Genomic DNA, 12,372 nt, shown 5'->3' on the forward strand with positions numbered 1-12,372 from the left:
GCACTTTGCTGTCTTTAGTAGCAGGGATTGGGCTGCTCTTTCCAAACAGCTCTTTCCTGTAAAGTTCCTCCTGACAACTGGGGGTTGACAGTAAAGGCCAGCATTACATCTTGGCATTTACAGCATTCAAACTTTTGTGTGTAGCCACCCAAATGGTGTAATGATGATTCAGAGGTATAAAATCTTCATGAAGCGACACGGAAGTCAAGGCACAGAGTCTGATCCTAAGTCACTAGCAGTGGGGCAGAGCACTCAAGCTGCTGACTCAGTGTTTGAAATCTAAGTTTTGATTTTTTAGTACCTGGCAGCTTTCCTGCCTGGCCTAAGGCAAAGTCCTTTGTCATCTCTGCTTGGCAAACTGGAAATAGTATTCCTGCACTACCTCGTGGGTCTTTTCTGTCTTAGGGCCCCTAAGCACCAAGATGATGGGACACTAGGACACTGAGATGACTCAGAAGTGTCCTACAGGACCTGAGCACTACTAAGCTCCCAGGATTTGTGAGGTGTCTGTGATTCTGAAACGAAGCCTGTGCCATGGTGTGCTGGGGGCAAAATGGAACCAATAACATTGAACACAGCAGCTTTCCTATTACAGGTGTTGCAACTTTCCGGTGTCTTGCACCAGATGGTATCTGGGAGCCCCAAGGACCTGATCTTAGCAACTGCTCCTCACCCTGGATCAACCACATCACTCAAAAGGTAAAACCCTCCCCCATGTGTTGACCACTCTGAGCCTACAGAATGACCTTCCTCTGTTCCCTATTTTTTTTCATATGAGGAACCCAAAGGGATCAACAGTCACACACGGAGCATGAGCCATGCATAGTAGCTAAGAATTGCAAGGAGAAAGCAAGACTGTGAGTGTCTTATGGAAATTAACACAAAGAGGGTAAGGGAAGGCAAAGGAGAGGGACTGGAGAGTGGAATTAGAGAGAATGTATTTCTTGTTTGTGACAAGAAAAGGAGGAAGAGGGGGGAGGAGGTGGGTGGACATACAGAAAAGACCAACTTGTTGCAAAAGGGAACTCCCTTTCACGCATCCTCCAGGATTTTTTCATGTCACACAAGCACAGGATAAGCCCTGTAGTTAAGAAATCTTTACCAAAGACAGGCAGGCTCAATGTGAAATGTTTGCATTGTGCCTCTGACTTTCTGTTTTTAACTGCTGCCCAAATTATAAAAGAACTGATGGAATAAAAAGCAATGCCACAGTAATGCATATCTCTTGACTCTTAAGTCCCTTGATGAATGTTTTCTAGCACTTCATCATTTATCAGTGTTAAAAGTGCATTAACATGTGACAACAGAAGTTCAAGACAAGCAGAGCTTATTTGGTAGCAATATGTTGAGCGTTTTTGTTATTAATGCACAGTGGTGCTTTCAGCTGATTTCATTACAAACAGAGACCAGATGTGTGTTTACACCGCAGAGTCTGTAGGCTGAATCTTTATTATGGCAATTTGTGGGGATTTATTCACTCCTTTAGCCAGAGCAAGCAAATCCCAGCATTGCAAGTTAGCTGTGCTGCTGCACGATAGCAACAGAATCACAGAACATGCTGAGTTGGAAGGGACCCATAGGAATCATGGGGCCCAACTCATGTACCTGCACAGGATTAGCCCCAAGAGTCACACCATGTGCCTGAGAGTATTGTCCAAATGCTTCTTCAGCTATGTCAGCCTTGGTGCTGTGACCGCTTCCCTAGGGAGCCTGTTCCAGTGTATAAACACCCTCTGGATGAAGAACCTTTTTCTAATATCCAGCCTAAACCTCCCCTGCCACAACTTCAGGCCATTCCCTTGGGTCCTGTCACTGGTCACCACAGAGAAGAGATCAGTGCCTGGTTCTCCACTTCCTCTCATGAGGAAGTTGTAGCTGCAGTGAGGTCTCCTCTCAGTCTCCTCTTCTCCAGGCTGAACAGACCAAGTGCCCTGAGCCACTCCTCATACGGCTTCCCCTCAAGGCCCTTCACCATCTTCATTGCCCTCCTTTGGGCACTCTCTAAGAGCTTAATATCTTTCTTATATTGTGGCACTCAAAACTGCACACAATATTCAAAGTGAGGCTGTCTCAGTGAAGAGCAGAGCAGGACAATTTCCTCCCTTGACTAGCTGGCGATGCTGTGCCTGATGCCCCCCAGGACACGGTTGGCCCTCCTGGCTGCCAGGGCACTGCTGATTCATATTCAACTTGCCATCCACCAGGACCTGAAGGCCCCTTTCCATGGCAGTGCTTTCCAGCATCTCATTCCCCAGTCTCTACATGCATCCAGGGCTGCCCCATCCCAGGTGCAGAATCCGGCACTTTCGCTTTTTGAACTTCATACGGTTGGTGAGGGCCCAGTCCCCTAATTTATCGAGGTCCCTCTGAGGGAATCAGCAGTTCCTCTGAGTTTTGTGTTATGTGCAAACTTGCTTAGTATCCCTTCCAGTCCTGCATCCGAGTCATTTAAGATGTTGAAGAGAACAGGGCCTAAGATGAAGCCCTGCGGAACCCCACTAGTGACAACACTGCACTCTTGGAGAGTCACTAGTGAGCAGGATGAGGTCACCACAGTTAAGACTCTGACATTCTCCTCCCTGCCCTTGTCTCAGCTGAGGCTCAACAACCTATGAATCGCATGTATGCCCCTGATCATCCTTATCTCACTTCATCTGTGTTTTGCCTGTCCCTCCCCAAAGGCAGGGAAGACGTCAGCCAGTGTGGGGTGCTGTGATACAGCGCAGCCATCACAAAGCCTGTGGTCCTTCTGTCCTGTGCAGGAGGTGGGAATCTCTCCTGCCATACGCTCAGCTAGCCTGTTAATAAAGACTGCCTTTGCTGGCATTAGCAGCTGTGCAGCTCTTGTTTTATGACCTACGTACTTATCCTGGAGGGGTTAATGTTACTTACTCCAGCCATAATTCACCCAGGCAGCTGAGAGACCTCTTGCTGCTTGGTGAAGATGACTAGGCCGTTAGCTATTAGCAGAGGGAAATAATAGCCTACACTGATGAAATCTCCATCAAGGTTAGGCTTATTTTATTTGAAACCCTAGCTATCATTTGCGTAACAAATGAGGTCCATTTAATTTGTTACTCACTCTCATAGCAGGCTAAAATTGAACAGCCAGGTTTTCAGAAATGCCCAGCAGATGACAATTGGGTCTGGATTTTGTTTTTTCTTTCCTGAAGGAATTTAGTTGTGTTCAGCTTTGGAAACTTTCCACCAGTTCATAGAAAGGCTTGAGGAATCTACCAAATTACCTTGTACCTCTTTTTGCCTGAGTGGGAATTCACTGGGATCTTGGGTTATGCGATCCAGCCTCTATGGAGACTTACTACAAAGCATCAAGATTTTCCAGGAGTGACTTTTGAGGGGAAAGCCTTGCCTGTCTTGCCTAGGGGTTTGTGTTAGGGTTTGCATTCAGTGAATCATTTAGGTTGGAAAAGAACTCTTAAGATCATTGAGTCCAACCATTTGCCAGCACTAAACCATATTTCTAAGTGTCAAGGTGCATGTCTTTTAAATTCCTTCAGGGACAGTGACTGAACCACTTCTCTGGGCAGCCTGTTCCAATGTTTGACCACCTTTTCAGTGAAGGAATTTTTCCTAATATCCAATATAAACCTTTCCTGGTGCAACTTCAGGTGGTTTCTTCTTGTCCCATTATTTGTTACCAAGGAGAAGAGACACCCTCCTTCTACTACCTTCTTTCAAGTAGTTGTAGAGAGTGATAAGGTCCTCCACGCTAAACACCCCCAGCTTCCTGAGCTGCCCTTCATCAGACTTGTGCTGCAGCCCTGTCACCAATTTCATTGCCATTCTCTGGACTCACTCCAGCACCTCAATGTCTTTCTGTAGTGCACTCAAGGTGCAGCCTCACCAGTGCCAAGTACAGGTGAAGAATGACTGCCCTAGTCCTGCTGGCCACACTATTTCTGATACAGACCAGAATACCATTGGCCTTCTTAGCCACCTGGGCACACTGTTGGGTCACATTCAGCCGGCTCTCAATCTCAGATCCTTTTCTTGGTTGCTTCCCAGCCAGTCTTTCCCAAGCTTGTAGCACTGTATGGGATTGTTGTGACCCAAGTGCAGGACTAGGTACTTGGTCTTACTGAATCTCATACAGTCAGCCTTGTCCCATTGATCCAGCCTGTCCAGATCCCTCTGCAGAGCCTTCCTAGCCTCCAGCAGAGCAATATACCTGCCCAATTTAGGGTCCCCTGCAAACCGATAGAGGGTGCACTCAGTCCCCTGATCTAGCACCTCTCTAAAGATGAAAAAGGAGCCTCCCTCCTCTAAGCCAAGCCAACTTATTTTCCTGCTGCTATGGGGGCAGCTTGAGGAAGCAGTAAGCCAGCTGTGCCATGAGGACAAGGGTGCTCACATCCTGCAACATAGCTCTCCTGCAACCTCAGCTTTCCTGGGTCCTGACTGGCCACCCATCCCACTGCAGCTGCAGCACAGCTGACAAAATGGGTAGAAATATTTTTTTGATAGCCAGGGTTCATACCTGCTCAGCATGTCTTCATTTCTAATCTGCTTTGTCTCCCGAAAATCTCTTTTGTCACCTGCTGAGTCAAAACTGCTCAGGAAGAAGGGTGATGGGTCCCCTGGAAGGATTTCAGCCAAGCCAGAAAGGATGATAGGGAAATGCTGTGCTTGCTTTCGTATCTCTGTAGTGAAGCCAGGATTATTACTTCTTTTCTTTCTCCTGCTGTGCTCAGACTGTAGATTGGGTGTTTGCCTGCTTGCATCATGGTATTAGGTTTTACAGCCATTTCTTAGCTTCCATTAGAGTTATTGTGCTTGATGGAAGATCAGAACAAATGTTCGCTTCAGCAATTCATTGGCCTCCTGACATTTACTTTAACTTTATTGTTGGTGCCTACCATGCCCTCGTAAGGTAGCAGGAGAATAAACTTGCCAGTGTGATTGAATTATGCACTGCTACCTGGGTTATTTCTAGAGTCAAGCAGTAACAGGAAGCAAAAAGGTCAGCTTTGGATACATTGCATCGTCCTGATCATGAGGTCAGACATTCAATCTCAGCCTGTTTGCTTTGCTTCTTGCTTTCATCAGCACCATCCTTAGTGCAGGGTGTGGCTTGCCTGAAAACATCTCATCCTTGCTGCAGGTTTCAGTTGTGTGTGCTGCCTGGGAGGACAGGCACTGCTATGCTCAGCTGCAAGCCTCTGAAAGACAGGAGGCCTCTTTTGTAGCAAAACAGGAAGCTTTGTGTCCTTCACAAATGCACACAAACACTCGATCTGTAAAGCATGTGCCACCTATGTCCTCCTGAGCAGCCTAGATTCTGTACTCACAGCAGATGAACCTTAGGGTTCAATAGTATCTTCCTTGGGTCTTGTACATCTGCTTGAGTATGTATTGCAGGGAGAGTGAGGTTTTGTTTAGAACATCACATCATCATGTCCAGGCCCAAGGGTGAAGTTGTAGTCTTGATAACACCATGATGAAATCCTTCATCCAAGTTGCTTTTGACAGTCTGTTTCCAGAGTGCCATCATGTGCTGGATGGAGCAGATGCCATGACTGGTGTATTATTAAAGCCTGTGGTTTTCTGGAGGATAGGAAGGCTCTGTAGAGGAATCTGGACAGGCTGGATAGCTGGGCTGAGACCAGCAGTATGGGGTTCAACAAGACCAGATTCTGGATCCTGCATTTTGGCCACAGTAACCCTGAGCTACAGACTGGGGGCAGAGTGGTTGGAAAGTGGCCCAGCAAAAAAAGGACCTGGGGTGCTGGTCAACAGCAGCTGAACATGAGTCATCAGTGTAGCCAGGTGGCTAAGAAGGCCAATGGCATCAGGAATAGTGTGGGCAGCAGGGCTAGGGAAGTGATTTTATCTCTATACTCAGAAAGACCTTGAGGTGAAGAAGCAAGTCCAAAGAAGGGCAAAGAAGCTGGTGAAGGGTCTGGAACACAAGTCTAATGAGAAGCGGCTGAGGAAGCTGGGCTTGTTTAGCCTGGGGAGAAGGAGGCTCAAGGGGAGACCTTATCACACTACAGCTACCTGAAAGAAGGTTGTAGCTTGGTGGAGGTCAGCAGCTTCTCCCAGACAACCATCAACGGGATGAGAGGACGTAGATTTTAGCTTTGCCAGTGGAGGTTTATGGTGGACTTAAGAGAAATTTCTTCACAGAAAGGGTGATTGGACTTTGGAGTGGGCTGCCCAGGAAAGTGGTGGAGTCACCATCCCTGGAGGTGTTTAAGGAAAGACTGGATGTGGCACTTGGTGCCATGGTCTAATTGGCATGGTAGTGTTTGTTAATAGGTGGGATTTGATGATCTCTGAGGTCTTTTCCATTCTCGTTGATTCTGTGATTAAAAAAAAAAAAACCAAACCAGTGAGTGCACATAGGTACATTGAAATTCCTGCCAGGGAAAGAAAAAAGCCATGAGATCTTTGCAATGTCAGAAGTTACCCCACAGCCCATTACAGCCTTGCTACCTGACTAATGGTGCCTGATGAAACCTGTCAGATGTTTGTCTCTTCAGAAAACAGCATCAAATACGTCGCATTTCCAACTGGCCAGTCCATCTGTATGTCACTGTTCTTAACAATCCTAGTTCATTCATACCACCTTTTTCATATCAGTCAGCCTCAGACTACTGAGGCCTTATAACTGCTGTTGTTTTAGCACATTCACTCCCTTCCCAGTATCTTTCTTCTTTCTTCCTAATTTTCTTTCCTAAATAGATATTTTTTGCAATTCTCTCATTTTGATTCTGCTGTCCTTTTCTGCGGTTGGTTCCCTCTGAGACAAGTAGGACTGAAACAGCGAGTGCTGCTGCAGGAGAGTCTTTTTTCATCTTTACAGACAAAACTCCCAGCTTCTGTTTGTTGACGTATATGAAACAGGCAGGAATATATGTCCTCTCCAACAACTATTATTTCACAATCTTTTCAGTCATAAGAAGTTGCAAGATAGTGATACAAACTTGGAAAATATTAGCACAATGTTACACAGAGGGATTTCAGATGTGCCAGTGATCATTTGTAAATCTGACCTGAATCCTGCCATTATGCCCAAATGGAAAAGAGGAGCGAAATTTTTGGCAGAACGATAAAACTGTGTTTTGTGTGTTGGCATTATTGACAAGAAACATTTTTTCTCACATTCAAATTAACATTCCAAGACTAGATTGACTCAATTTATAAAAGGAAAAAAATTGGCCAAAAAAACCCAGAAACTCAATTTGCTTTGAGCAGAATGTATTCTTTTATCCCAGAATCCTTTTTGGGTTTTAGCTTTAATTTTTTCACAATCAAGACAGAAAATGTTAAGAACTAGTCTCAAATCTTAGAGAGATATATTATTTTTGATTCCCTTTATTGTTTTTGAGCCTCCCAGTAGAAAGGTCAGTTACTTGCACATTTTTTCCATACTTCTTGCTTACCTCTCAATGACAGCCTGACCCCTGAAGAACATCTAAGGGTTGTTCCCATGTTCCTATATAACTATGTTAGCATTTGGCTTAGAGTATTACACATTTTGGAAGAAATAACTCAATGAAGAGCTTGTTTTTTATGCAGCAGTAATGAAAAGGAAGATGTGGAGAAGTGCTTTGTATAAGGGAAGTACATTAGCAAAACATTCTCTTGGGTAACAGTAAGCTTTGCTGAGCATTATGTAGAATTAGCCCAAAAAAGAGGCTCAGTTGTGTGGTTATAAGAGACCAGATCTTAGCTCTGGAAGATTCAGCCAACATTTGGGACTGATAACTGAAGTTGGGTTTAACAGGATTGCATAAGAGACACTTCAAATTCGGAGGAAAATGCTCAAAAGAATTGGGGAAATTAGCATTAGTATGTCACACAGCCATCATTTTGGACACTCCTCTCATGCATGCAGCCAGAATGGAAAGAGAGCCTCAGCACTGCTGTAGTGACTTATAGCTACATTTTCTATATGCCAACGTATAGGTTTGGAATTGTCCATACTAGGAAGTAGCTTCATTACCTGTCAACCAAAACCATTGTCAATGGCAAATGGCACATCCCTGTGTTTTCAGGAAACCTGGGTCTGTGAGTAAGTTTGGGTAAATACTTCTGTGTACCAGGAATTTACAGATTATGAGCTTTGACCCTGGCTGCCTTTGTTATCTCTTTTTTGTGTTGTTGATTTGGTCACACACTAGACTCCCTCAGATTGGCAGTTTTTAGGGTCAACCCAAGAGAAAAGGAAAAAGGTTTATTAGTGACCAGCCCACACCACTTTTGCAGACAGCCAGGAACAACAGCAGCCTGCAGGGAAAGAAAACTCTTGTGTTTGCCTTTGTAGCAGCTGAGCAATTTTATCTGAGTGTGCCAGTTTGCATAGGTGTGTGGTCCCAGAGAAAATGTGAGCATCAGGTATTGGGTAATGTTTTGGGTTGGTTTTTTTCTAATATATTTTTAAAAAAAGTCTTGAATTCCTGCAGTTTTCTGCAAAGCTTACAGAAGCACAATGTGTCATGATACATGCTAAGCTCCATCAGTGAACTGCAGGAAAATGTTAAAATTGATTTCTTTATGTAAAGGGATTTGATGCAGTCATTCTTTAAAGTTCTGAGAGCCGACAGAAGAGGTCAAGATTCAGCCTCTGTGCTGATGTGTGGCTTTCTTCAGCTGTTTAGGAGACCAGGCAGCTCTAAGAATAGGATCTGGTTTCTATGGGATTGGTCTTCTGTGTAACAAGGAAGAAATAATTCAGTCTTTGAGTATATGTTATCATTGCTCTAATGGGAAGAACAACATATTATCTCTTTTATTTATCTTCTCCATATCATCATGTGCTTTAATTCCTTGAAGATGAGCGCATGAACATTTTCAGTTAGATTTCATTAAATCAGATGGGCTGTTGCTGTCAAATTGATGGAAGTAAGTTACTCATTTATAACTCAGCTAATTGATTTACAGAGAAGTAGAAGCTCAGCCTATAATCTTTCCCTAGAATCTTGCTTTTATAATAAGCACCAGAAATTCAGGGAACAAGAGAAATATCTGATTTGTAGCTCTTAGGAGATAAGACAATTGAAAATTCATATGAAGAACCCAGGAGAGCTGGTCATTGAGCCTGACTGAGAAGTAGGAACTTCATTTAAGTGTCATCCTGTGTAATTTCTCCTTGTCCCGGGCATATTCCACATGAATATGCATTCCAGATCACAATCTGGTATATAAAAATAAGACCAGCATCTTGCTATAGTATTTTTGTAATGGGCTGGTCATAAAAAGGAGATGGGACCAGCTTCCCTGTCCCAAATTCTCACGGCATAGAAGAGGAAATGGGTACCAGACAGGGTGAGCAAAAAAAGAAGAGCAAGGAAAGCCACAGGGGGAAAAAGTGAGAGTTTCCCAAATAATTACACAGTGAATTTCTCTGCAGGTGATTTGTGAATTTTGTGACAACTACATGATAAAAGTCTTCTAATAGAAGATTCAGCTGAACAACCTGCTGGGTTTTCCCTTACGGTGGGCCTCTGCTTGAAGCCTTAAGCCTTTTGCTCCTGAGTTAGTATGCTTTTATATGTGCTGAGAGTCACTAGCCCCATTCGAGGTGTAATGGCCTGTGTGGTAAAGAAGCACATCTCCTGCGTGCAAATACTGAGTGATAAATTAGCACCTGATTATTAAATCCATAAAATAGGAATTGTGAACTTTTTTCTCCGGTTGATCTGGATTATATCACTTATTTCTGTTCCTTTTCTAAGGAACATTTTTGTGCAGGAATTATAACAAAAATCATCTCTTCACTTATCATCAGATAACCTTCTGGAATCAGAAACTGCTCTTCCTTGACAGGAAAGACTGTATACATGGTTTGGGTTTTTTTTCAAGTGGCATAGGTAAGGCAATGGGACAGCTAATTAAAGCCATCCTTAGCACGGGCATCCCATGGAAAACAGTGCCCTGGGAGAAGAAATTATTGAAGCATGGTTGACCATAGCAGGAAAAAACACATTTAGAACTACACTCAAAACACTGTTCCCAAGCAAATGATGAAGACCTTTGCTGTAGTTTACTTCTTGGAAAATTCTTTTTCTTCTCTTCTTCTTCATCTCTTTTCTTCTTCTTCTTCAGGGGAGTTGACTTGCTTAACACTGTGGGGTTGGAAGGGTCTGCATTAACATCACATTAACAGCCAAGGACAACCTTTTCTTCTGCTTTCTCAATTGCAGATGAAGTCGGGGGAGATGGCTGCCAACATTGCCCGGGAGCTCGCAGAGCACACAAAAAACCACTTGTACGCTGGTGACATCGCGTACTCTGTGTCTGCCATGGTCCAGCTGGTGAACTTGCTCGACGTGCAGCTCCGAAACCTGACTCCGGGCGGGAAGGACAGTGCTGCACGCAGCTTAAATAAGGTAAAAACAAAGGGGCTCAGGAAGAGACAGGAGGCTGATGTGAAGGTCAAATGAACACTTCTATGCATGAATATAAACAGAGATAGACAGAAACATTCATTTACGCTGGAGATACTTTTACAAAAGTCACATAAGACACCATCACATTTGCCATCAAGTTTTTATGATGCTTTAGTAGTAGAGGGCCTTTCTAGTGACAAACCATGACTTAACCCAGAAGCACCTTATTGCATGACAACAGTGTGGTTTCTGTGCCCCAGTTTACGAAGAATTATTAGTACTTTTGTCATTTCCGAAAGTAAGTGTAATTGCTACATAGCGGTAAAGGTGCTAGGAGTTGCCAGTTGTGGGAGGAAATATGAGCTGTGGAGTCTGTAGGAACACATTTAAAGTTGAGAGTTTCCTTAATCAAAGGCCCTCTTCATCACTGAGTCTCATATAAACATATGGGATAGGACTTATCTAGGATCCTGACAGGAAATTGTCTGGGCCTGGTTATCAGCATACGGTTATATTGGCCACCCACTTAAAAGAAGACACAGAATTTTGGTCCCAGCTGCATATCAGACTCTGATAGTTCTGGTACCCATGTAAGTGTGAACAGAACTTGGTCACAAAGTTATAGAGGGAATAAATTATCCCAGCTAAACACAAAATTTCTTCTATGTCTTATGAAGATAAATGCTTTTCAGAGAAGTAACATTGTCTTTTTTTCTTGTAAGTTATTATTGCAGACTGATGCTATTTTAAATGCAAAGGGCTTTGGGATTGTTTAAGATTTCAGTCGCATGGGAACTGAAGTCCTACATCTCATGTGCTTTGCATGTGCTGTGAATTGAGTTATCCCAATGCTTTTAATTAATGCTGCTTCGAGCTATTTTTTAACAATTTAGGTAATAATTTTATTAACTGTTACATCAGCATAACATTATTTGTTATAATCATACCACAGTTCTTTGTTGACATGATTATAATGTCTGACAATGTCAGGTAAAACCAACAATTAATGTCACCTACTAACAGGTTTCATGGCTGTAGTCTCTTTGCTCTTCTGAATGTGTCCCAGCCACACCCAACATTTTGTCACTGCAGCTTTGCAAGCACATATTTTCCACTTTTTTACATCTCACCTCACAATATTTGTTTCAATTACATGAAATGGAGTTGTATCCTGGGGAAGGGTATGAGTTACAGAGGGGAGGGGAGGACTTGGACAAGGCAGAGCTTCTTTGCTCAGCTGTCACTCCTGGGGTCCCCGTTGCAGGTTTCTTCCCCCTGCCATCAGCTTTGCACAAGCAACTCGTACAAATCAATTGCATTCCACATTAAAATTCTGGACCACGTGGAGTCCTGCAAAACAGCGATACGAGTCAGTGATCCAAATGACAGGCTCAGTAATTTACTTGCTCTCATTCCCCACTTAATTCTTTAGAAGAGCAACTGCTCGTGTTCATTTAAGAATGCATGAATTCAACTTGGAAGTAGTATTGGGCAAACAAAAGGCAGCAGAGTTACTGCTCCATTTTCTCCTTCACTGATCAAGAGTATTTAAAAAAAAGAAGGAAGAAAGTAATTTGCAAAGACTTTTTTTTAGTGCTATTTAGTCAGAAAGAAGAAATAAAGTAAGCACTAGCCATTAAATATTCTTTTAAACATTAAAGGAAATGGGCTGGGGATCCAAAAGTAATCACCTGTGCTGTTTTGTACTGGTGGGGTTTTTTACAAGCTGATATACAATGAATTGAAATTAACTGTCATAATCAGAGTTTTTAAAAGCCATCATCTTTCAGGAACCACTTTCCTGTCACTAAAAGCTTTATGCCTTCCACTGGATCAGGCTTAATTAAGGTAATAATTGTTCCATTGCAGACTGGGAAGACCCCTGAGTGGATAGCACTGTAATTTTCAGCAAGGCTTTCTTTGATCTCCATTTGTTTTTGTAAAGTCTTTGCACTGGCCAGATTTACCCAGAGGAAGATTTCTACTGTTACAAATTGATAAATTAGAAATTGAAATT

At 43.2% G+C, this 12,372-nt stretch overlaps 1 protein-coding gene across 13 annotated transcripts in view; it reads left to right on the forward strand.

The window, feature by feature from the left end:
* ADGRL3 (adhesion G protein-coupled receptor L3) overlaps positions 1-12,372 on the forward strand; it is a 513,478-nt gene that overhangs the window by 407,909 nt on the left and 93,197 nt on the right. For all 13 annotated transcript variants that reach the window (XM_071555824.1, XM_071555826.1, XM_071555815.1 and 10 more), the window contains 2 exons: positions 596-699; positions 10,170-10,355. In XM_071555824.1, coding sequence (XP_071411925.1) covers positions 596-699; positions 10,170-10,355 — 290 coding nt within the window. The remainder of the gene's footprint in view (positions 1-595; positions 700-10,169; positions 10,356-12,372) is intronic.

The sequence above is a fragment of the Pithys albifrons genome, chromosome 5, assembly GCF_047495875.1.
Source record: "Pithys albifrons albifrons isolate INPA30051 chromosome 5, PitAlb_v1, whole genome shotgun sequence".
NCBI classification, from domain to species: domain Eukaryota; kingdom Metazoa; phylum Chordata; class Aves; order Passeriformes; family Thamnophilidae; genus Pithys; species Pithys albifrons.